Source organism: Rhodnius prolixus, unplaced genomic scaffold (assembly GCF_049639745.1).
Source record: "Rhodnius prolixus isolate KJV_2025 unplaced genomic scaffold, Rpr scaffold_3, whole genome shotgun sequence".
Classification (NCBI taxonomy): domain Eukaryota; kingdom Metazoa; phylum Arthropoda; class Insecta; order Hemiptera; family Reduviidae; genus Rhodnius; species Rhodnius prolixus.
In genome coordinates this window covers 37,064,961-37,091,459 of record NW_027411603.1, presented here as the reverse complement: position 1 = coordinate 37,091,459, position 26,499 = coordinate 37,064,961, and the positions used below count along the sequence as shown (strand labels likewise).

Below are 26,499 nucleotides of genomic sequence, written 5' to 3'. Positions count from 1 at the left end.
AGATCTGTGCACAAAATGACTATAGTTTATAATTTAGAAAAACAAAGTGTACAAGAGAACAAAATTCCATGTCTATACGTGGTTCACAGTGGAAGATATAGAACGGCCATAATTTTACAGAATTTCATGACCCAAAAAATTTTCAACCCTTTATATCTTCTACCTTTTTAGATCTGTGCACAAAATAACTATAGTTTATAATTGAGAAAAACAAAGTGTACAAGAGAACAAAATTTCATACGAATACGTGGTTCACAGTAGGAGATATAGAACGGTCATAATTTTACAGAATTTCATGACCCAAAAAAATTTCAACCCTTTATATCTTCTACATTTATAGATCTGTGCACAAAATAACTATAGTTTATAATTGAGAAAAACAAAGTGTACAAGAGAACAAAATTCCATATCAATACGTGGTTCACAGTGGAAGATATAGAACGGCCATAATTTTACAGAATTTCATGACCCAAAAAATTTTCAACCCTTTATATCTTCTACCTTTTTAGATCTGTGCACAAAATGACTATAGTTTATAATTTAGAAAAACAAAGTGTACATGAGAACAAAATTCCATATTAATAAGTGGTTCACAGTGGAAGATATAGAACGGCCATAATTTTACAGAATTTCATGACCCAAAACATTTTCAACCCTTTATATCTTCTACCTTTTTAGATCTGTGCACAAAATGACTATAGTTTATAATTTAGAAAAACAAAGTGTACAAGAGAACAAAATTCCATGTCTATACGTGGTTCACAGTGGAAGATATAGAACGGCCATAATTTTACAGAATTTCATGACCCAAAAAATTTTCAACCCTTTATATCTTCTACCTTTTTAGATCTGTGCACAAAATAACTATAGTTTATAATTGAGAAAAACAAAGTGTACAAGAGAACAAAATTTCATACGAATACGTGGTTCACAGTAGGAGATATAGAACGGTCATAATTTTACAGAATTTCATGACCCAAAAAAATTTCAATCCTTTATATCTTCTACATTTATAGATCTGTGCACAAAATAACTATAGTTTATAATTGAGAAAAACAAAGTGTACAAGAGAACAAAATTCCATATCAATACGTGGTTCACAGTGGAAGATATAGAACGGCCATAATTTTACAGAATTTCATGACCCAAAAAATTTTCAACCCTTTATATCTTCTACCTTTTTAGATCTGTGCACAAAATGACTATAGTTTATAATTTAGAAAAACAAAGTGTACAAGAGAACAAAATTCCATGTCTATACGTGGTTTACAGTGGAAGATATAGAACGGCCATAATTTTACAGAATTTCATGACCCCAAAAATTTTCAACCCTTTATATCTTCTACCTTTTTAGATCTGTGCACAAAATAACTATAGTTTATAATTGAGAAAAACAAAGTGTACAAGAGAACAAAATTTCATACGAATACGTGGTTCACAGTAGGAGATATAGAACGGTCATAATTTTACAGAATTTCATGACCCAAAAAAATTTCAACCCTTTATATCAGTGGTTCTTAACCTTTTCATAGACGGGGAACACAATTATGTGTATATATTTTTCTCGCGGAACACTAACATTAAATAATTTGAAATTCGGTATTTAGCAAGAACTTAAAATTAAATTCAAATTAAAAAAAAGGAACAATTTTTTGTTTTCGTATCTTTCCTAAGTTTCTAAATTTCAATACATTTAAAATTGAAATTTCGCGGAACACTTGGACCATATTCGCGGAACACCAGTGTTCCGCGGAACACCGGGTAAGAACCACTGCTCTAGACGTATATAGGACCACCTTACATTCACATTTAACCATGTTTACCACTCACTAGACTTAGATAGGACCACCTTGCACTAACATTTAACCATGTTGGCGACTCACTAGACTTATATAGGGCTACCTTACAAGCACATTTAACCATGTTTACCACTCACTAGACCTATATACGGTCTACCGGAAAGTTCTGTCCGTTTTTGGAATAAAACAAAATACAAATTTTTCTTGCCAATAAACTTTATAAATAAACTTTATTAAATAATATAATTGCCATTATTATTAATGATATCTCGCCAGCGTGGGCGCAATTTATGTATTTCATTTTTGAAAAATGTATTATTTTTTGATGCGAGAAATTGAACCAGTACATGTTTGATATCTACTTCATTTTTAAATGTTTCGCCCTTCAACAAATTTTGTAAGGACAAAAACAAGTGATAGTCCGAGGGTGCTAAGTTCGGGGAATATGGTGGATGCGACAGAATTTTCCAGCCTTGTTCTGCAATTTTTAGACGAGTCTTTAAAGCAGCATTTGGCATGGCATTATCATGATGCAGTATGATGTTCTTCCTATTGAACATCGCCGGCCTTTTTTCTTGGACTGCTGTCTTTAAATTATGCATTTGCTAACAATACTTCTCCGAATTTAGCTTTTCGTTCGGTTTTAAAAGCTCATAATGTGTAGGTCCTCGAATGTCCCACTATATACACAACATTCTCTTATTCAGAGTGAAATTAGGTTTACAGGTGGAAGGGCTAGGTTTTCCGGGTTCACAATATGTCCTTTTCCTTACGATGTTTTCGTAGGTAATCTACTTTTCATCCCCAGTTATCATCCGGTTCAAGAAGAGCTCGATTTTGACCTCGAACTACGGATTTAACCCCAATAGACTATTTTCAGAGGGGATATCTAAAAAATAAAGTGTACAGTAACCTTAATCCCTTGGCTTCAATCGAAGATCTGGAATATCGAATAGCTCTAGCCTGCCTAGATCTGGTTTGTTCCATTTGAAAAAAAACTTAAATACTGTATCTGGGGAAATTGGGGTTTAAATAATGGGTCAATTACTGAAAAAAAACTAGATTTGATTAAATACGTGTTTTCTATTTTTTTGAAATTTCCCCACTTTTAAAAAAAGTGGGTGGAACACATAACTCTGGTCACCCTGTTCATAAGTCTATTGAGTCGCTAACTAGGTTAAATGTGAGTGTAAGGTAGTCCTATCTAAGTATAGTGAGTGGTAAACTTGGTTAAATGTGAGAGTAAGGTGGTCCTATATAACTATAGTGAGTGGTAAAATGGTTAAATGTGAGTGTAAGGTGGTCCTATCTAAGTATAGTGAGTGGTAAACTTGGTTAAATGTGAGAGTAAGGTGGTCCTATATAACTATAGTGAGTGGTAAACATGGTTAAATGTGAGAGTAAGGTGGTCCTATCTAAGTCTAGTGAGTCGCCAACATGGTTAAATGTGAGTGTAAGGTGGTCCTATCTAAGTATAGTGAGTGGTAAACATGGTTAAATGTGAGTGTAAGGTGGTCCTATATAAGTCTTGAGAGTCACTAACATGGTATAGATGAGACACCAGACTGGTAGAATGAAGGTGCCAAGTTTGGGAAAAGGTGATAATATTGATAGAGAAGAGGCACCAGCTAGGCGGAATAAAGATGCATTGGTCCGATTCTGGTTTAACCATTGGCAATGTTTGGTTTTAAAAATTTAATCTCTCAAATTTTGATTAAATTAAAAAATTTAATCGTCCAAAGTGATTAAAACTAAATCTGGAATTTAATTCAATCAATTAAAATTCTGATTATTTAATTTTAATTTTAATCTTAATTTTTAGTTATGATTAAAAATTTTAATTGATTAAATTCCGATTAAATTAAAAGTGAATTTAATTTTAATCAACTAATTTTGGCCGATTAAATTTTTTAATTTTAATCATGATTAAAATTAAATTTCGGTTTAATTCAATTGTTTTTTAATTGATTAAATTTTTGCCCAACTCTGGTTAGTAGCATCTCTTGGAAGAACACACACCAAGTTTCAGCCAGATCGGTTTATTTCTTTGTGTTTGGCATTCGTTTGAATCGAGGAAGTCGAGTGATTTTCAAAAAATGGACGAAAAAGAATTTCGTTTGTTGATTAAACACTACTTTATGAAAGGCAAAACGCCTCGGGAGACTAAAGAGAAGCTTGATAAGCATTATGGTGACTCTGCACCTTCGATTAGAACAGTTTATAAGTGGTTTCAAAATTTTCGGAGTGGCCATATGGGCACAAGTGACGCTGAACGTTCTGGACGCCCTGTTGAGGTTACTACTCCAGAAATCATTGATAAAATCCATGATATGGTGATGGATGACAGACGAGTGAAGGTGCGTGAGATTGCTAGTGCTGTGGGCATCTCGAATGAACGGGTACATAATATTTTGCATCAACATTTGGACATGACAAAGCTATCCGCAAGATGGGTGCCGCGATTGCTCACGCTTGACCAAAAACGAAATCGTGTGAAGTGTTGCAAGGACGGATTGCAGCTGTTCCAGAAGAATCCGCAGGACTTTAAGCGTCGTTTCGTCACTGTGGATGAAACATGGATACATCACTACACTCCTGAGACCAAATAACAATCTAAACAATGGGTTACCAAGGGGGAATCTGCGCCAAAAAAAGCGAAGACCGTTCCTTCGGCCGGAAAGATTATGGCGACTGTCTTTTGGGATTCGCAAGGAATAATCCTCATCGACTATCTGGAAAAGGGCAAAACTATTACAGGTGCATATTATTCATCGTTATTGGACCGTTTGAAAACCGAGCTGCAAGAAAAACGCCCACGATTGGCCCACAAAAAAGTCTTTTTCCATCACGACAACGCACCAGCTCACACCTCAGCAGTTGTGGTCGCAAAATTAATGGAAATAGGGTTCCAACTCGTTTCACATCCCCCCTATTCACCAGACTTGGCTCCCTCGGACTACTATTTGTTACCCAATATGAAGAAATGGCTGGCGGGAAAAAGATTTTATTCAAACGAGGAGGTGATTGCAGAAACGAATGGCTATTTTTCAGACTTGGACAAATCCTATTGTTCGGAAGGGATCAACAAACTAGAGCAGCGTTGGACGAAGTGTATAAGCCTAAAAGGAGACTGTTGAAAAATAGAAAAGGTTTACCCCAAAAAATTAAGTAGTTTTTATTTTTGCACGGACTTTTCAAACGACCCTCGTAGTTATTCACTTAATACTTTTTATTCTTTGCAATTTACATAAATTTTCCTCAATAAACTTGTGTTTGATTTCCAATAAATTACAAAAATTACAAGATAATATATTCTACTATCTATTTGTTTGTCTTGTTGGATGATCAATTTCAAATGTTGAAGTGTGTGTACTTATTTATTTAATTTGTTTTGCCAATTAACCGAACAAATGAAAATTTTCAGGATACAATCTAGGTTATAATGAATATTTTTCCACCAAATAAAAAATCGTGGCTGGTCTTGAACTGAGGAATTCCCAGTTTTAATGCTCGTAACTAAATAAAATATTCCTCAAGTTAATAAATTACAATAAGTAATTAATTAACAAAGAACTGTTCAGTAGAGGAACGGAATTAGCACGGTGGCTAATCGAATGGAAATAGGGTTCCAACTCGTTTCACATCCCCCCTATTCTCCAGACTTTAAAACCAAATGTTGAAATTATTGTAATAACCACTACGACCAAATCCACTCGACTTCGACTTAATAATTTAATGGGTACTAACTTATAGCTACTCGGCGGAAACGTCTGCCGCCTTATTCCGAAATATTTTTTAAAAAGTACTTTGGGAAGTCTAAAGTACCGTGATATTATAGATGACACTCAAAATTATCGGTATTAGGAAACTTGAATTATGATACATAAACTGAGTTACTTAATGTATGCTAATACAAAATGTAAATGTAAAAATTCATCTACAAAATATAATAAAATATGTTTTAAAAAATAGCAATTAGTAATAAAGAAAGTAAAGTAAGGTGATGTTTAAATTTTTTATACATTTTTAAAAAGCATACTTATATTCTTAATGGGGATCATCAAAAATTGTTATCTACTGAAGCATTAAGCAGTAGCAGAGAAATGTAACATAATAGGTTCCTTACCTTTAGCTGTTCTTCACTAGCTTTAAAAAAATTATTTTTCGAACTAGAAACAGATTCAACATTTTCATGTCTTGAGTAGGAATTTGATGTTGGAATACCATTACTAGAACTCCAATAAGGATCTACTGCAGACTGTTGAGGAAATGGTTCGGCAGAGTATGCTGTGAAACAGAAATTCAATCAAAAATTCAGGAAAACATACACTAAAAGCTAGTTTTATGACGGCTAAGACAGAAGATATTCATAAAACTGGACGAATGTTGAGCGATAGAGTAGATTAATTTTTCTCATGTTCTTAATAAGTTTTCAAGAAGACGTTGGTTCTGACTGATATATTTTCTCCTCCAACAAACTTGGCTATAATAAAGTCTCAATATTGCTCTTTTCAATCACTTTTTGTTATTTCGCTTAAACTAAAACCATTATACACGGAAAGCTTTTTTATTACTCGCCACATAGACGACACGTCATTCAAACTAAATTTTCGGTCTTACTTTAAATCTTTCATTCCTGACGCAATAACTTAACCTTTTCCCTTATTATCCATCCCGTGAATCCACCAATCTAACAAACGGATTTAGCTTTTAAATAATACTAGAGGTTATAAAAGCGACCTTTGGACAGAGTAAAGAAAGGTTATTCAATACAATTATTCTATTTCACTTATTTTCTCACGGTTTAGTGCTCCTAAAATAATTTCAACTTTTCTCTTGCTCTCGGGGTGAGACCTATATACTTTTTGGATTATAGTTGAAAAAAAAAAAAATTAAAAATACGAACTATTCGGTCCAAGAGGAGGTAGAGAACTTGGTTGATATGTTTGCTGTTGCTCCTCTTGGTGAACTAATTCAGGTGGCAGTGACATCTGCCCAGAGAGTGGAGGCTGTAAAGGTAAGTGTATAGGCTGAGGTGGTGGCAAAGAATATTCAACTTTATTTATTGATGGTTCGTTGCTGTAAGTATTCACCATTTCCTCGTTGGTCTGTAAATATGAAACAGTTTTTCAAATAATTAAAGTTTGAAATTAATTAAAGACAAATTAAAAAAAGTAAAATATTGTACTAACTTCAAGTTTTTCTTGTTGACAAGGAATAATTTCTTGGCCAACTTCAGAAACAGTTGATGAAGAAACACCGTGTCTCATTGCTAATCCAGCATCATAGTCCTCCTGATGGATAAAATATAACTTTTAAGATACTTTTTTATTTTCATAATCATTGTTAAGGACAAAAATAAAATACTTCTTACAGGAAGATTATCATAAAAGTTCTTTAACTTGGCTAGCCAATCTGGATCGGTTTCAACATCACCAGTCAGTGCTAAGGCTGGATCTAACATTTTTAGTTTAGATGATAAATCAATAACACAAGCAATTAGTGGCCTTTCACAACATTCATTTCGGACAGCTTCATTTGCAACCATTTCGCAATACTGTAATGCATTTCTATTTTTTCCACTATCAATTAGACGAGTCGCCATAATTAACTTGTATAACTAGAAACAAATAAATGAAGTTAGTAGCTTTTGAGCGCTACATCTGTAGTATTTCAGAACAACTTTTGAACTGGGTGTTACCATACCTGAAGTGAAGGAATATTAGCATTTACTTGTCGTAATTTTAATCCATATTCGTAGCACATTGTTAACATAATTGCTCTACAACTTGCAAACTGTGTAAATTCTTGATTAGGGTTTGATCCTAATAATACAAATTTTGCTTCTTGATCATAGCTTGTGAATTCAGCTTGTGCAGTAACATAACAGAAATGCGAAGCGAAAAGCCTACCGCGAGAAACTGTCAAAAAGAAAAAATAAATAAATTAAATCGATTAATGAATAAATAAATTTGATTGCGATATACTTAGTATAAGCGTATTAAACCGCTATATTAACCGTATATATTAAAGTCACCAGTGTTTTCTACAGCAATATCCTTCGTTTTTAAATACTCGGTATAAAGACCTACTTTCCCTGTTAATACTTAATAATTTGCCAGTTTTCTGGCATTGTTCTCATTACAATTTTTTGAAAGAATTTTTCTCGGAAATAGAATTTTCATCTGAATTTAACTAATTATATTCGTATGTCTTGTTCAGCCTGTCAAGCCCCTGTATATCCTGTACGGAAAAGGGTGTTGTAGATTTCGGATTGGTTTTTCTAGGAAAGGAAGCAAATATGTAAAGTATAACTATTATTCTAGTGTGCCTCATATCCTATTATTTTGATCAAAATTTCAACACATCAAATAATATCTACTACCAAAAACACAAATAGGACTCTACATCATAAAACTTAACTTCGCTCAGTTATTTTGACGCCAAAATTATAATTATAAATTAATTGAAAACAAAAAAGTAAAAAATAAAAGGCCGCAAATTAATGTTTTTAAATTTCTGTTCTTATAGCTATCCCTTCCAAAACAATGAAGTATAATGTGGAAGGTTGGCTCAAGGCTAAGTACAAATTGGTCTCCAGACCATTTAGCGATAGTTTTAAATGAAATAATGGGAAATTAACAAAAAATATACATAATACCGCATATTAGGGAAGGGATTAGCTATGAGAGCATACTGGACTCCCACGCGGAGGTCCCGGGTTCGAATCCAGCAGCTGACCCTTAGATTTTCTCTTCCTAGGAGCTTCTTACAGCTCACTGTCCGGTGATGGACAGTGTTGTCTGTGACGAGAGAACACTGTCCGGAGGCCGGCAGTGCACTGGAAAAAGCTCCGGGCACTAATAACCTCAGCTGTTGATGCGCCAAAAAAAAAAAAAAAAAAAAAAAAAAATACCGCATATTGTCTCTTAAGTTATATTCGTTCAGAAAACTAGAATTCGTCTTTAAATTTAAAGTGACCTACATAGGGAATCGCCAAGTTTGATTATTGCCTTCCTGTCCAGCTTGGTATTTCCAGTTGGATTTCCAAGAATCATAGCCAAATGTGGCCTCCAATCGGACCATTTCTTATCAGCACAACACTAGAAATGAAAAGGAGTCAATTACTAAAAATTGTTTTTTTTTTTTTAAGAATAATTAGGAAGTTAAATAACTTGGTTATTGTATACAAAATGTAATTTAAAATTTAGTACTAACAGTGGAGGCTTGAGGTACATGGCCTGACATTAGCTGATATAGGGTCTGCAAAGGATCATTATGTGGAATGCTATTCGCAAAACGTAACATTATATTGTTATGAGTTCTTTCATCCATTTTAGATGCAAGAAATAAAGCATGTCCCCAAGCACCATGATCAATTGCCCATTCTATCAACAAAACACAAGAAATATTTTAATTAAAACGATGCCTTTATTTTAAATATAACTTGGTTTTAAGCTATCAGCAAAATTATTAACCTAAAGCTTCTGTTTTATTTCCTTGTTGCAATAATTCTCTGAATTTCGTTAGGGCATCTGTTGAAGAAATTTGTTCGACTAATGGTTCAGACAAATTAGGGGCTTCTGTAGACTGAGATTTTTTGTAACTCTCCATCAGCAAATCGGCCACATCAAGTCCATTAAGTTCCTTTAAATCAACAAATGTATTTTACAGGCCAATATTATAATGCAAAAAAAGGTCAAAACATGAATTAGGAAATTCTTATAATTTTTGTAATTAATATTATGATAAGAAAACTGCAAATCAGAATGACAGAATGTTCACTACATTTATCAAAGTAAGATGTTTTTCAACTTTACTCTTTTTCGTGCACTTTCTTACGATCAACCCTTATACTACTGTCCTAATGGACAGTTTTAATGCAGTTACAAATGTACTACAAAATTTCATTCATAATAGACTTATTACAATCATATTTAGACTATCAGAAGTAGTCGTCTAGTATTACTTACCCCATTACTTTTTACAGACAAGTGAACTAAATCGTAAAGTAATTTTTCTGAACTTTTAGTGCTTCTTTCAGAAATCCTTTTGAGGTATTGCAAAACTGTGTTTCTATGTGTTACCCCTCTGCGAAAAAAAAACAAAAAAAAACAGATTTATTTAACAACTTTTCATGAAGGTTAAAGAAGAAAATACGAGGGTCGTTTGAAAAGTCCGTGCAAAAATAAAAACTACTTAATTTTTTGGGGTAAACCTTTTTTATTTTTCAACATAGTCTCCTTTTAGGCTTATACACTTCGTCCAACGCTGCTCTAGTTTGTTGATCCCTTCCGAATCATAGGATTTGTCCAAGTCTGAAAAATAGCCATTCGTTTCTGCAATCACCTCCTCGTTTGAATAAAATCTTTTTCTCGCCAGCCATTTCTTCATATTGGGGAACAAATAGTAGTCCGAGGGAGCCAAGTCTGGAGAATAGGGGGGATGTGAAACGAGTTGGAACCCTATTTCCATTAATTTTGCGACCACAACTGCTGAGGTGTGAGCTGGTGCGTTGTCGTGATGGAAAAGGACTTTTTTGTGGGCCAATCGTGGGCGTTTTTCTTGCAGCTCGGTTTTCAAACGGTCCAATAACGATGAATAATATGCATCTGTAATAGTTTTACCCTTTTCCAGAGAGTCGATGAGGATTATTCCTTGCGAATCCCAAAAGACAGTCGCCATAATCTTTCCGGCCGAAGGAACGGTCTTCGCCTTTTTTGGCGCAGATTCCCCCTTGGTAACCCATTGTTTAGATTGTTCTTTGTGTAGTCTCAGGAGTGTAGTGATGTATCCATGTTTCATGCACAGTGACGAAACGACGCTTAAAGTCCTGCGGATTCTTCTGGAACAGCTGCAAACCGTCCTTGCAACACTTCACACGATTTCGTTTTTGGTCAAGCGTGAGCAATCGCGGCACCCATCTTGCGGATAGCTTTGTCATGTCCAAATGTTGATGCAAAATATTATGTACCCGTTCATTCGAGATGCCCACAGCACTAGCAATCTCACGCACCTTCATTCTTCTGTCATCCATCACCATATCATGGATTTTATCAATGATTTCTGGAGTAGTAACCTCAACAGGGCGTCCAGAACGTTCAGCGTCACTTGTGCCCATATGGCCACTCCGAAAATTTTGAAACCACTTATAAACTGTTCTAATCGAAGGTGCAGAGTCACCATAATGTTTATCAAGCTTCTTTTTGTCTCCTTAGGCGTTGTGCCTTTCATAAAGTAGTGTTTAATTAACACACGAAATTCTTTTTCGTCCATTTTTTGAAAATCACTCGACTTCCTCGATTCAAACGAATGCCAAACACAAAGAAATAGACCGATCTGGCTGAAACTTGGTGTGTGTTCTTCCAAGAGATGCTACTAACTAAACATAACCTCGATACGCGCCAGTAGTGCTATCTCTCTGACTTTGCACGGACTTTTCAAACGACCCTCGTATTAAGCAACAATGTAGGTGATTTTTCTTAAGATATGTAGCCTTATATAGAGGAAATAAATTTGGTAAGTAAAACCTTTACCACCTTTATTTAGAGAATAATAAAGAGTACAAATGATGGTTAGAAATTAAAGTAATAAAAAACAAATACTTACGGTATAAAAGGCCCAGGGCTTTCTAAGAATTCATCAAGATCAGGATCAGATTGCAATTTAGATATCTGATAAATATTGATGTTACGTCTTTTACTATCCATTGAATAATTAGGGTCAATTACAACCAAACGACCATAATTGTCAATTATTCCTGTAATAATAACAATTTTGAATTTTAAAAACTGCAAATGTAACATAAAAGAACTAAAGTCGAGCGGTTTAAACGCGACTCGCAAAGCTAAATAATTTTGGGGTACTGGGTTCGATTTCTGCTCTAGGCTTTGGATTTTAATTAATGTGTAAAATGAGAAATACATCATAAGCTATCCTCTATCCCTGACACCTGATCGGTAAATGGACGTAGTTGGAAGCTAACCTGCCTGAAATTAATAGGCACAACTTTACTTTCTACTTATGGACTACTTGGCACAATAAAAAAAACAAAAACAATTATTTACGGTTAAAAGTATTTCCTTGTTTTCTAGGGCACTAGTTGCAAATTACTAAGCACTTCATGCAAACTGGAAGTCTATACACCAAACTACTAGTGAATTTATTGAATTAAATTTATAATCATTAAATTTAAGGACTGTAGAACTAGTTTAGCTATCTCGTTTTGAAATATATTTTAAGCAATAATGACTGGGGGCTTCAACGATCTATATTTGGACCGTTTATTTTGAAAGTGGTGTAAGTCCATTTTCTGTTATTTCGAGAAAATTAAAGGTTAACATATCTGTTAATTATCCTTAACAAAAACTTACAGTTTAAAATGTTAAGTATAAGGGTTGATTAAACGCCAAAAGGTACACAAATCAGCGAGTACCCAACATTTCATTAATAGTTAAGTAATTCTACTGCATTAATTTTCATTAATAAGTTATTTTTTAGAATTTATTAGATGTCACAGGCCCTTATGCTGGCCATTTTCGTCTACAAAATATATGTTCAAGTAGCGCTGTAGATTGACTGTAATATCTAGTTATTTATAATAATCAAACTATTAATTACAGGTTAAAAAGAAAAACGTTATAAAAAATATAAAAAAATTATGAGGCTAAAAAATTCAAAACTCTTTTTTATAAAAAACTTACATCAATGATTTTGTTTATTTTATTTATTTATTTTTATTTTTAAATAAAAATCTCGGTTTAAGTTCATTCCTCGATTAAAGCAATTGTTATTTTATGTAGTAGTCAAACGTTTATAATAATGGGTAATAATTATCTGGATTTATCGCAAATAATATAGTTTTCTTCAATTACATTCTCAATCTAGGTATTCATCCCACAATGTTGTATATATGTAATATAAAGTAAATAAGATATGCATATTTTTTGGCAGCTAATTATTCCAGTATTTTACTATAAGTAAAATTAGGGGGTCTAAATTAAATTACAATTGAGAAATCAATAATTGTTGTTGAATAATCTACTTGTTATAACTGTGTGTTATTTGTGCTCACGAATATTTTGGTAAGACGAATTCAAGACAGTAGCCTACTCTAACTTTGTCTTTTTCTACTTTAACATGCATGTACGTATATGTGATTTATCATAATTATAACAAAAAAATATTATAAATGAAGTGGCCAGCATAAGGGTCTGTGACATCTAATAAATTCTAAAAAATAACTTTTTAATGAAAATTAATGCAGTAGAATTACTTAACTATTAATGAAATGTTGGGTACTCGCTGATTTGTGTACCTTTTGGCGTTTAATCAACCCTTATACTTAACATTTTAAATTGTAAGTTTTTGTTAAGGAGATTTTTGTACCTTTTGGATAGATTTTCCTTTTTGTCTATTTCACAATGTTACATATCTGCTTTACAGATTTTTTTAAAATTTGGAATAAACAATTCTATCATTAGAACCTGATAAGGTGTTAAGTCAGAACCGTAACTATCACTGGAGAGATCTTTTTAAAGAATGATTATAGTTGCGGTCCCCCAAACCATCCTCAATAACAATTTTTTTGAAAAAGCATTTTGAATAACATAGGAAGGTATTTGTACGCAAATAGCAAAATTAAACTGCGATTTCAGTACTTCCTTTTAAGAGGAGTAAGAAAAATAAACTACAATTGCAGTACTTCTCCCTAAAAGGCAAAGAGGCAAAGATTTTTTAATCGAACGACAATTCATTGATTTAAATCGGTTCACTCATTGATAATTTAAACGATTGCAGTACTTCCTCTTAGTAGGTGCAAGAGCATCAGCAACGTAGAGGAGCTTTAACCACTTATTCGAGCTGAATTTTATCAAAATCGTACTAAGCATTATAGAAATATTGGTAATAATAGTTTTAGAAAGGGCCTTATTTGGGTGGGGCGAACTCCCCTCCTTATGAGGCACGGCGTCGAGACTTTTAAAGTGCAAATCTGTACCAAATTTCGATTCGAATGACACTTCATTCATGAAAATCGGTTCACGTGTCGATAATTTAAAACGATTGCTATACTTACCCTTAACAAGTGTAAGAGCTGATCGCCGCTTTAATGTTACGTAGGGGAGCCCTAACCCTATCATCCTACCAAATTTTATCAAAATCGGGCGAAGATTTACAGAGTAATTAATAATAATAATTTTGGAGGGGGCCTTACATAAAGCGGGCTAACTCCTCTCCCATTCGATGTACAGGATCGAGACCCCCAAAAGGCACATCTACATAAAATTCCGAATCGAATGACACGTTATTCATGAAAATCGGTTCGCGCGTTTAGGCGCTACGTTGTTTACAAAAAAGGTAACAAGAAGAAGAAGAAGATTTTTTGAAAATGCCGTTTTTGCTCATTTTTGGCAACTTTTTTCTCGAAACCTATTAGATCTGGGTTGTTGCAAAAAAATTACAGTTATAAAGGTGGATTTGCCCTATATTATAAAGAAAATTTGGGAATTTTCTCTTTTATAGAAAAAGAGAAAAAAAATGTCAAAGTTAGGTGTTTTTCAACGTTCCGCTTTTTCGTGCAGTTTTTGACGATCAACCCTTATACGTACAACTGTCCTACCGGACAGTTTTAATAAAATTTAGACAAATTATATGAAGTCTGGCAATGTTTCTACTGTTTTATCAATATGTAATTTGGTTTTATAAATTTGTTTTAGGCGTATTTTACTAAACTGATGTATACTTACGGGCTGCAAATGGACTTACACCACTTTCAAAATTAGACGATTGTAAAAATCGTTTAATTTCAATTTCGAAAAATCAAATAATATATATTTTCAAATAATAATATACTAATATATAATAATATTTCATGTTAATAAATAATAATATACTTCATTAAAACTGTCCGGTAGGACAGTTGTATAAGGGTTGACCATCAAAAACTGCACGAAAAAGCGTAACGTTGAAAAACACCCAACTTTGACAATTTTTTTCTCTTTTTCTATAAAAGATAAAATTCCCAAATTTTCTTTATAATATAGGGCAAACCCTCCTTTATGACTGTAATTTTTTTGCAACAACCCAGATCTAATAGGTTTCGAGAAAAAAGTTGCCAAAAATGAGCAAAAACGGCTTTTTCAAAAAATGTTCTTGTTCTTGTTCTTCTTCTTGTTCTTGTTGTTACCTTTTTTGTAAACAACGTAGCGCCTAAACGCGTGAACCGATTTTCATGAATGAGGTGTCATTCGATTCGGAATTTTATGTAGATGTGCCTTTTGGGGGTCTCGATCCTGTACATTGAATGGGAGAGGAGTTAGCCCCTTTATGTAAGGCCCCCTCCAAAATTATTATTACTAATTACTCTGTAAATCTTGGCCCGATTTTGATAAAATTTGGTAGGATGATGGGGTTAGGGCTCCCCTACGTAACATTAAAGCGACGATCTGCTCTTACACTTGTTAAGGGGAAGTATAGCAATCGTTGCAAATTATCGACACGTGAACCGATTTGCATGAATGAAGGGTCATTCGAATCGAAATTTTGTACAGATTTGCACTTTAAAAGTCTCGACGCCGTGCCTCATAAGGAGGGGAGTTTGCCCCACCCAAATAAGGCCCTTTCTAAAACTATTATTACCAATATTTCTATAACGCTTAGTCCGATTGTGATAAAATTCAGCTCGAATAAGTGGTTAAAGCTCCTCTACGTTGCTGATGCTCTTGCACCTACTAAGAGGAAGTACTGCAATCATTTAAATTATCAATGAGTGAACCGATTTAAATCAATGAATTGTCGTTCGATTAAAAGATCTTTGCCTCTTTGCCTTTTAGGAAGAAGTACTGCAATCGTAGTTTATTTTTCTTACTCCTCTTAAAAGGAAGTACTGAAATCGCAGTTTAATTTTGCTATTTACGTACAAATACCTTCCTATGTTATTCAAAACGCTTTTTCAAAAAAATTGTTATTGAGGATGGTTTGGGGGAACGCAACGATAATCATTCTTTAAAAAGATCTCTCCATTGGTAGTTACGGTTTCGACTTAACACCTTATCAGATTATAATGGTAGAATTGTTTATTCCAAATTTTAAAAAAATCTGTAAAGAACATATGTAACTTTGTAAAATAAACAAAAAGGAAAATCTACCCAAAAGGTACAAAAATCTCCTTAACAAAAACTTACAGTTTAAAATGTCAAGTATAAGGGTTGATTAAACGCCAAAAGGTACACAAATCAGCGAGTACTCAACATTTCATTAATTCTTCATTAATAGTTAAGTAATTCTACTGCATTAATTTTCATTAATAAGTTATTTTTTAGAATTTATTAGATGTCACAGACCCTTATGCTGGCCACTTCATTTATAATATTTTTTTGTTATAATTATGATAAATCACATAAATATGTACATGCATGTTAAAGTAGAAAAAGACAAAGAGTAGGCTACTGTCTTGAATTCGTCTTACCGAAATATTCGTGAGCACAATTAACACACAGTTATAACAAGTAGATTATTAAACAATAATTATTCATTTCTCTATTGTAATTTAATTTAGTCCCCCTAATTTTACTTATAGTAAAATACTGGAATAATTAGCTGTCCTAAAAATATGCATATCTTATTTACTTTATATTACATATATACAACATTGTGGGAAGAACACCTAGATTGAGAATGTAATTGAAGAAAACTATATTATTTGTGATAAAGCCAGATAATTATTACCTATTATTATAAACGTTTGACTACTACATAAAATAACAATTACTTTAATCAAAGAATGAACTTAAACCGACGATTTTTATTTAAAAATAAAAATAAATAAATAAATAAAATAAACAAAATCATTGATGTAAGTTTTTTATAAAAAAAAGTTTTGAATTTTTTAGCCTCATAATTTTTTTATATTTTTTATAATGTTTTTCTTTTTAACCTGTAATTAATAGTTTCATTATTATAGATAACTAGATATTACAGTCAATCTACAGTGCTACTTGAACATATATTTTGTAGACGAAAATGGCCAGCATAAGGGTCTGTGACATCTAATAAATTCTAAAAAATAACTTATTAATGAAAATTAATGCAGTAGAATTACTTAACTATTAATGAAGAATTAATGAAATGTTGAGTACTCGCTGATTTGTGTACCTTTTGGCGTTTAATCAACCCTTATACTTAACATTTTAAACTGTAAGTTTTTGTTAAGGAGTATTAATCCAATTTTGTTTACAAATAATAATGACACGTCATAAAATAGAAGTAATATTTTTAATTTTAGACGCAAATTACATTGTTAAAATTAATTTTAGACGCAAACATTGTTAAAATTACAAGATATTGATAGTATTTAATATAAAACAAATGTAAAATAACAGGCTACTGATCGGCAACCTTCTGCTAAGCCTACCTCTGTCAATTGGACTTACACCGCTTTCATAATCAATGATTATTCAATTTCATTTACCGACCAAATTTAAATTCTACAAAACATGGGAATTTTTTAAGAAATTAAACACGGACTAGATATACATAAAAAAATTAACATAAAATTAAGCATGAATTACGTGATATCTAATTTTTTTCAAAAATGGACTTATTTTTTTCAAAATAAACGGTCCATTTATGCATTCCGTTTCTGCTTTTTTGTATAATTATCAGTGTAATATCTATGTATCTATTAAATACTACTGCTAAAAATAGTCACGAAGTAACTGTAACTTCAGACTGATTTTTTAGGCAAAATCCTTCTTTAAGACCCGAGTATTTTTCGTTTTATCCAACAATTAGCACTGTAACATTTTAAGTCAGTAATTGGGTTCTATACATTAAAAAAGGACTTGACGAAGTGCTATTAGATAGAACTTAACTCAACGCAACTAGAACGTGTTGTATACATCATCTTCGTTAAAAATAATCGCAAAAGAGTACTTCCTCAACAAGTTAAAAACAAGGCCGAATAAGTTATACGTCATAAATCCTCATAAAACCTTGAGCAATCAAATATTTGAATTCTTAGTTTCTTGTTCACTCAAGGAAGAGGAAGAAACGGCCACTCACTTGTTATTCGATTGTGTTGCAATCGAGCGGCTGCGCTAGATATCTTTGGAACTTTGAGGCGAAACGAGATTGTAGCGCATAAGGAATTGGTAGGGAAAGTCCTCAACCTTTTTAGAAGGGGAGGTTTCATCTATTAGACTTCAAGGGGAAGGCACAATAAGCCTCTTGTGGCTGCGGGTTCGTCCCGCTTCTAATCTTAATCTTCTTCTTCACCCTGGTTACTGGTACTGAGAGCCTCTGAATAAGACTTTCCTTCATTCTCTTTTAATGTGGTTTAAAACTTAAAAAAAAAAAATGGAGAAGCTAAAAACTTAATCACTTCCAAAGCTATCAGAAGGAAAGTTATCGAATTATTATTTAAAATGAGAAAATTACAGCCCATGAAGTTAAGTAACCGTCTACTTTTTCTGAAGGAGTTAAACGTCCAACTAACGATTGATGGCCTATATTTCAAGGAGAAAGCGCAATGCATGTATAAACACGTAACAACCTTACGACTGCAAATTAGTAGCTTGACCTAAGTATTATACTCACCTTTAATATGAGCAGTAGCAGGTACAAATTCTTCCTCATCCCTGCCAATTTCTTCCCCCACTCCAGCTTGTGGACTAAAACAAATAACAATATAGACTATTTGTATCCTATCTGAAAAAAACAAAAATTAGGAGAATATAAGAAATTAATAATTACGTTTCAACATTTGGACGTTGATTATTAGTAGAGCTCTGGCCGGAATGAACGCTTGCTCTGTCGTTGTTATAGTTTGATTGGGACTGTTGAACATTATATCTACTATTCATGTATTGGTTGTACCATGCGGCATATCCCATAGGATCAAGTCTTCTCATAGCTTCGAAATATTCTTCTGGCGCCCGAGGATTGTAAGGAATTGCTAAAAAAATTAATAAATAAATAAATAATAGAAATTACTTCCTAAATAAATGAACATAATTGAGTAATGAAGTTATTACAAACCTCCTACTAAATCTGAGTAAAACATAGGCCTTGCGTTGACCCTTCCAGAATAATAGTCCATATTCATACGCCTATAGTCAGATCCTGTTCTGCTAGATGGTCGCGATCTATTTTCTCGATAATAATAATCATCATAATCATCTCTGTAATGGTCATATCTTCTATGTCTTCTAAAAATAACATCAAAATTATTTTGATTAATTAAAAGAATCATAATTAATTTAAAAAAAAAAAAAAACTATATCTAAAAAAATTACCTATGATCGTCTCTGTAATAACTGTTATTGTAATACGACATGTCAGGTGAAAACTCACGAGGCCTCCTTTAGAGTGAAGAAACAGAATTATTAATAATAAATATGTAAAAAAAAAATGAACAATTAAATACAAAAACTCAAATTGAAACATGACTCGCTTTCCACGAACATCTGATATTCCAAAAGAAAAATCGCATTTTTTAAACCTTTCACAAAAGTAAATTTACCTCTCACTTCTTCCCATTCTACTAAAACCTCGTCGATCTTCAAATTCCTCATCGCTTCTATACTCTGGAGATCTATGAACATTAATTAACAATAAAATGTCTGCACCAAACTCAAAATTATTTACAAAATGAAAATAATTAGTAGACCTGTGTTCTCGTCGATTCCTATGTCGTACTCTGTCATCTCCTCTTCTTTTATATTCATCAACACGCCGATCTCTGTCGCTAGGATAATCATGCTCTTCATCTTCATAACTACTCCTTTGCGAACAAATAGAAAAAAGTTAAATCCTCTCATAACACTCAAAATTAACTTAAAAGTGGTCAAATTTTAAACTTACTCTCCTCTTCTGCTTCTTCTTAAACTCCTATGGGATTGCCTAAAATCGTCCTGAGAATTGACGTTCTGTGTAAGGTCTCTGTCATCATAACGTTCACCTAAAACCATACGTCCAACGATTTCTCTTTCTCTCGAATTATCTCCTAAAATAAAAATCAATGACTGCATATTTAAAAAGTATGTTTAAGTAATAGATGATAAGCAATACATTTTAGTCTATAAACATAAAATGCTAGCATTATTTATTAACAATAATCTTTATTTAGTTTTCAAATGCTTTACAAAATAGAGCTTCGGACATTGCAATTATTACAGGGTGGGGCAAAAGGTATGAACCGGTTTTAAAGGGATTTAAAACAAAAACAATTCAACTTACAGAAATTATGTTTATATTGTTTAATTCAGTACAGAATCTAGTTTTTTACATTAAGTTTGAAAGATGATATCACGTAGGTAGCGGCCATCAGCCGCGATGCACTCTTGAAGGCGAATTCTGAAGTTTTCAACCGCTTGAAGATTTCAAGTAAAAAATTAGATTCTGTACTGAATTATACAATATAAACATAATTTCTGTAAGTTGAATTGTTTTTGTTTTACATTCCTTTAAAACCGGTTCATACCTTTTGCCCCACCCTGTACTTTCCATTCTGAACATATGGCATATATTCACAAAAAATAAAATAAAAATTGGAATTTAAACGAATGAAACAAAATAATTAGTTAATGGTTTTAAATCCATTAATATAAATATAAGTGAATCACCAAGATATTTTAAAATGGAGGACTAACATAATACAGAATTATGATTGAACAAATTGGCAGCAAAACTTAATGAATTTAACTTGAGGAAAAAACTTTCTTTAAATGGTTAAAGCATTCTATTAAGAATAAATAAACCATTTTTATTTTACACATCTTTTTTCTTGAAATGTTATTGCATAGGTCAATTAAGAATCTGTCAATTTGTCAAATACCGCTTTCTCAAGCTTCGAAGTTGTGCTACAAGCCGAGTACAAACCCAAGGTAATTTTACTGCAACACAGTTCTTTTTACTCAATCAGAATAATATACGAGTGAATTATTAATGTTAAAAAGTTTAACTTTTGTAGATCCATCCCTAAGCAGAAATTTTTGATGTTTTCAATATTATGAAATTAATTTGCAGGGGTAAATAATCTTTCCATTCCAATAATACTTACTGTTACCCCAAATTTCTCACAGCTCGAGTATACCTATGTGCCGCCACCGAAAGTAACTAGCAGTGAATAAGTTACAAAGTTTGGTAACTAAATTTGGTTTCTAATCGTACAATATAATTTGGAATACATATGGATAGGTTTAGCAGTCTATGGTAATAATCAAGTTCATCCAAATGACCGTAACTCCGAGCTTCGCTCTCGTCCAACCATACCAACATTCTGGAACAATCTTTCATGTGATGCCCAATGTCATTAAATTTGCCCAAGTATTTAACACTGCGCCACCGTTGTCTTTAGATGCTGACAGGTTTCCAGAGGAAGAGAATAAAATATACTTACATTGTTTATCAAAAGTATATATAAAACTTTAATAAAAACCTCTAGTTGTACTGTTGTCTTGCACGAGTGGAGGGGTTATACCTCTTCCCATTTGACCCAGAACAATTCTATTTTGAAATGGTGTAGCTTCTCCAGGTACCTCTCTTACACCGTCTGTGTCATCTCCTATACTTTGTCCCTGTACTAATCTTCCCGTTCGAGTGTGTACTTCACTTTCCCCTACCGGTGGCCCATTTTGAGCATTTCTATTATCTGAAACTATAAAGCACATAAAACAATACGAATAAATGATATTTTAATCATTAAAACAGATTTTATTTAAAAAAAAATAAATTACCCGAACCAACAGTTGAAGATGATAAAGAACTTTGTCTATGGTCGTCAACTATTGTGGAATCGGCACCAACCATAAGCAATTGATGATCACTAATTGTCTTAGGACCTCTAGTTTCACAGCCTTGACCGGTCACTAATCGATGAAGTCCTGGTGGAGGTGCTTCGCCTTAATTTCAAAATTTCTTATAAATTAATTAATTTAAATGGAAAAATAATAAAGAATACACTATTTGCTACCACTTTTCCTAATACAAATAAATTATTTATATAATTTTTTTAAGGGAATTGATTCAACTTCGTACTTTGATTCACATGCGGCAAAGCAAACAGTTAATTTGAAAGAAATACACATAATAGATATCTTATGCATAGAATCATAAGAAAATTGAAGGAAGTATTGATTTAAAAAAACATATTGGGGAAAGAGCATAACATAACAATTATCTTCTCGTAGAACTCTTATAATGTACAAATAGAAAATCTCTCTGAAAACTATAATAAAGGTAATTAATGCTATTGGAGCATGGAACTTCCTTTTCATCTCGATTAATTCAAAAATTTACGTTATAAATCCTATTTTTTATTATCTCATGCCCATTCTTGAACATATATGTAAACATTTTTTAAAACAAAAAAAAAGTAAAAAAACAAAAACTCAGATCTATTGATCGCAGCCAGACGGGATGCTGGAAAACTTTTTCTGACCATTCTGAAATCTAAAGGAAAATTTTTTCTCAATTAAAAATCAAACAAACCTTCATCGACTGCTTCAAAGTTTGGCGAATTATCTGATAAAATGTGATCTTTAGAACCAGAAAGATGGCCTGTTTCTAGATACTGATTACGGTCTACCTGGCAGTGAATTTGAGAATCACTTTCTACCTAAAATTTTATTAATAATTATGTTATTAATGCTAAAAATAAATAAATAAATAAAAAGTAACTTCAAAACCACAAACCTCTCTCTTCAGTGTCAACTGTTTCATATCAAGATGTAAATTTTCAGTATTATCGGGCAACTCATGGTTTTCGGGTAGTCTTTCTTGATTGTCTGGAATGTTATGTGAAGGAACGGGACTGCTAGAAGCTACCGGATGTACATTTTGAAAGTTAAAAGACATCTGGTTCCTACTGGTGTTTGCATTAAAATTACTTGTATCATTATCAAGTTGCACAGTTTCTGTGGCTTCTTTTCTTAATTCAGTTAATGAATTGTTACTATTTTGAGTAATAAGTGTTGTATCTTTATCTCTTTGTTGACTGTTCGGCAGTAAATCAACTTGGCTTATCTGGCTATCATCGACAGATATAGAATTAAAATTTCTAACAGAAACATTCTGTAAGAGTTTTAAATTATTGGTCTCAATTTTTTGAGAATCAGGCATAATAATTTCTTGTGGATGGTCATCCCTTTGACAAAGATTTGAAAAAAAATTCTTAGTATCAGGATTTTCTTGAACATTATTAGAATCTTGGGACTGTTGAGAAATTGTAAGTTGTTGAGAAACCTGAGTTTGTTGAACAGATGGGGATGACAGGAAATCTGGAGATTCTTGAGAAATCTGAGATTGCTGAGAAGTTGGGACAGGTAGAGAAGACGTAGAGGGTTGTTGAGGCCCAGAAGGTTGTTGAGAAGCCATAAGGTAGTGAGATACTGGAGTTTGCTGAGAATGTGGGTGGCTCTGAGGCATTACGTGTTGAGAAACTGAATTTTGTAGAGAACTTAATGATTGATGAGGAATCGTGGCATCCGCAGTTATTAGAGGTTGCTGAGAAACCAACAGATGATGAGAAAGAGAATTAGATGGTTGCTGCGCAACTGATTGGTGCTGAGCAAGAGGTAAATGTTGAGAAATTGGAGGGTAATGAACAATGTTTTGATCCTGAGAAACTGGGAGATGTTGAGAAATTGGAGGGTGATGAACAATGTTTTGGTCCTGAGAAACAGGGAGATGTTGAGAAATTGAAGGGTGATGAACAATGTTTTGGTCCTGAGAAACTGGGAGTTGTTGAGAAATTGGAGGGTGATGAACAATGTTTTGGTCCTGAGAAACTGGGAGATGTTGAGAAATTGAAGGGTGATGAACAATGTTTTGGTCCTGAGAAACTGGGAGATTTTGGGAAACAGGAGTATGCTGATCAATGGTTGGACCCTGGGAAACTGGTAAATGTTGAGAAATAGGAGACTGTTGTACAGTTGGTAAACTCTGATTAACAGCAAGCTGCTGCGAAGTGTGTTGTTGAGGAACGTGGTGGAGTTGAGAAGCAGGTACATGATGGAAAAGGGAACGGTGCTGAGGATCTGCCGAGGACTGAGGAAAAGGAGGTTGCTGAAGAACGGGAAGATGCTGTGAAACAGATATTTGTTGAGAATCTGAAACTGGCATTTGATGAATAAGGGGAGGTCGAGCTAAGGATGGCTTAAAAGCAGACATTTGATTAGAAACCTGAGGTGGCTCAGACTTATGAGATCCATGGAAATCTAACTGTTGCTGCAGTTGGGTCTGATCACCTTCTTTAATTTCTTGTTTAGATGGGTGATAAAAGTTACTAACGTCTTCAGCTAAATCAACTAAGCTGGATGAATGAGTCGAAAATTCATGTCGATTTGAAGCCACATCTTTATCCGCTACGGCAGAACTGAAAACACTTGCTTGCTCCTTACTAGAAACATTTTGTTGAGAAAAATGAGATTTCATTTTCCCTGTCTGGGATAAATCGCGCATTTGTTGATGCTTATTTTGCGAAGAGTTATCATTTAAAGGTAATACAGCATGAGCATGACGAGATTTTTCGGTATGAAAGGCATCGGAAATTGTTGAAGACGTACTACTTGAATGCTGTATAATGTGATCAGTAGAATTATTACTCAGCGAAGAAACTGAGGAGGAATGAAATGGAGGTAGTGATTGTGGACCGCTCAGGGAGTTGTTACTTTCATTCTGCTGTCGAGAAGGTAAATCACTCAAACTATTTGAATGGGCTTGAAATCCTGTTGCACCTTCATGTGATAAAGAAGATGGGAAATAAAACGATTGCTCTTTAGAATAGGGAGTTGTAGTACTGTAATGTTGACCTACGGGGTTGTAGGAAACGTTTGCTACGGCACTAGACATAGAATTCGGATGTTTAACTGGCTGCTGGAACATATTGTCCTGGGGATCAAATTGTTTAGAACCAAATGAAGGCCCTAATAAGGGAGCTGCAATGGGCGTTGTCTTTTTTTGATTAAATTGGGATGTAGGAACTGTCATCTGTTCTTGAATGTGACGATCACGCTTAGAATCCTCCGGCAATGGCGGCTGATGAGAATTCCTTTTGACACAATAGGAACTTTAAGATTAAGTAAATAATTAACAATAAGTGAAAGTAAATATAGAATGTTCTTACCTATTGTATTGATTATCTGGTGGCGCCACTTCTTTATTTTCAACGTCAGTCTGGCAATTATTATTAAAATAATTTGAAGTGTTAGAATGGGATACAAAATTAGCATAGTTGGGCTGCATTGCATCCCCAGAAGTCCAGTTATGTTGGACATTTTGAGAAGTATTTCTCAAATTAAATGTATCGAAGTATTCAGATCCTTGATTTGGTGGATGTTTTACCTTATTAGAGTTATCCTAAAAAGTCAGAATTAATATTAGAATAGTAAATAGAATAGTGTAATGTATGAGACCTTACACCCATGTAGTTTCGAACATTATCTACCTTATTAAGAAACTCTAAATGTTGTAACGAATGAGGTTTAGAAATGTAAATTGATAAGCAATGTTATCCGCGCATTGCCAAGATCCCAGAAGAAATGGTTAATAGATTACAAAACAATTATTGGTAATTTTTATGATTAACAAATTGAAAATTTCTACAGAAATAAAAAAAAAAAATTGATTAAAAGCGAAGAACACGTTTTTAACTTGTCATTCTTGTTTAAAAATCGAACTCAATGTTGAAAACAGGCTAAATTTTAAAAGCTAGCTTTTGCTGTACCTTATTTTTCTTATTATCGGATGTTAATGGAGTACAGGTATTCCAAGCATTCCATTCATTATGTTGGATATCTTCAACAGTACTATCCTCATAGCCCCAAGTCCAAGGGTCTTGCTCGCTATGATTCATATTCTCGGATACTGTCTCTAAAAAAGAAAATGATTATATCAATACCTGTATATAAACATATGTTTTTTTTTTCTCTCTTATTCTCAACTCTCTTCTGCACAATACGTTTCTACTATAATCCGAATATCTTCTTACCAATAGGTTATGACCTGAAGGAAATTTATGGAACCGAGCTCTTAAAAGATGGCCGAGCAAAATCTACAGATTTAAAAGATTTAGTCGTTACTTTAAAAAAGACTATACTACCACAAACGAAGAAGAAAAAGAAGAAAGCTCTGTTGCTTTAGAAGCTGTTCAGATTTGGTCCAAAAGTTATGAGTTTGGAATGTGAATTCCGTCCAAGATGTTCTTTTACGTCAGCTTCAGCACTTCTGTCGGAAGTTATAAAAGCGGATTCTAGCAAAGTAAAAAACAAAATTGAAGTGGTTTTTGTGTGTCCCTCTAAAACACCACCCGTGAACATTCGGCATAATTAGCACTCCAATCCAAAGTACGCCTCCAGTAACTTGAAGAAGAAACTACTTGATTAATGTGTTAGTAAACTTTTTTTTACCAAATTAATTTTTACTTAAAATGAAAAATGGATTTATTTCTCAAACCAAACTAATAAAAATGATGAATTCAGCCCAATAGATATCCAGCCTTTAAAGAAAAATATTTGAGAAAAAGAAGAGATACCATGTCTGTGAAGAAACTAGAACGTGTATCATTTGAACTGGATCCTAACGGTAGTGTATGTTTATACTCCACACTACATAGCTTAAGAAGTTTTCCTCCTGCTATGGCTAAAAAAAAACGATTCCATTTGGTTTATCGAACAAATTAAAAGAATATTCAAAATTAATT

General features: G+C 33.2%; 1 protein-coding gene across 7 annotated transcripts in view; it reads right to left on the bottom strand.

Moving 5' to 3' along the window:
• The window catches only part of Sec16 (endoplasmic reticulum export factor secretory 16), a 51,915-nt gene that overhangs the window by 23,346 nt on the left and 2,070 nt on the right, over nt 1–26,499 (bottom strand). For all 7 annotated transcript variants that reach the window (XM_074124568.1, XM_074124567.1, XM_074124566.1 and 4 more), the window contains 23 exons: nt 25,525–25,670; nt 24,925–25,157; nt 22,494–24,849; nt 22,290–22,416; nt 21,536–21,700; nt 21,238–21,456; nt 19,662–19,803; nt 19,468–19,581; nt 19,321–19,392; nt 19,094–19,159; nt 18,837–19,006; nt 18,552–18,753; nt 18,396–18,469; nt 11,409–11,559; nt 9,773–9,890; nt 9,278–9,446; nt 9,018–9,187; nt 8,785–8,902; nt 7,506–7,720; nt 7,174–7,419; nt 6,992–7,093; nt 6,706–6,907; nt 5,926–6,086 (listed from right to left, as the gene is read on the bottom strand). In XM_074124568.1, coding sequence (XP_073980669.1) covers nt 5,926–6,086; nt 6,706–6,907; nt 6,992–7,093; nt 7,174–7,419; nt 7,506–7,720; nt 8,785–8,902; nt 9,018–9,187; nt 9,278–9,446; nt 9,773–9,890; nt 11,409–11,559; nt 18,396–18,469; nt 18,552–18,753; nt 18,837–19,006; nt 19,094–19,159; nt 19,321–19,392; nt 19,468–19,581; nt 19,662–19,803; nt 21,238–21,456; nt 21,536–21,700; nt 22,290–22,416; nt 22,494–24,849; nt 24,925–25,157; nt 25,525–25,653 — 5,721 coding nt within the window. In that variant the 5' untranslated portion in view covers nt 25,654–25,670. The remainder of the gene's footprint in view (nt 1–5,925; nt 6,087–6,705; nt 6,908–6,991; nt 7,094–7,173; nt 7,420–7,505; nt 7,721–8,784; nt 8,903–9,017; nt 9,188–9,277; nt 9,447–9,772; nt 9,891–11,408; nt 11,560–18,395; nt 18,470–18,551; nt 18,754–18,836; nt 19,007–19,093; nt 19,160–19,320; nt 19,393–19,467; nt 19,582–19,661; nt 19,804–21,237; nt 21,457–21,535; nt 21,701–22,289; nt 22,417–22,493; nt 24,850–24,924; nt 25,158–25,524; nt 25,671–26,499) is intronic.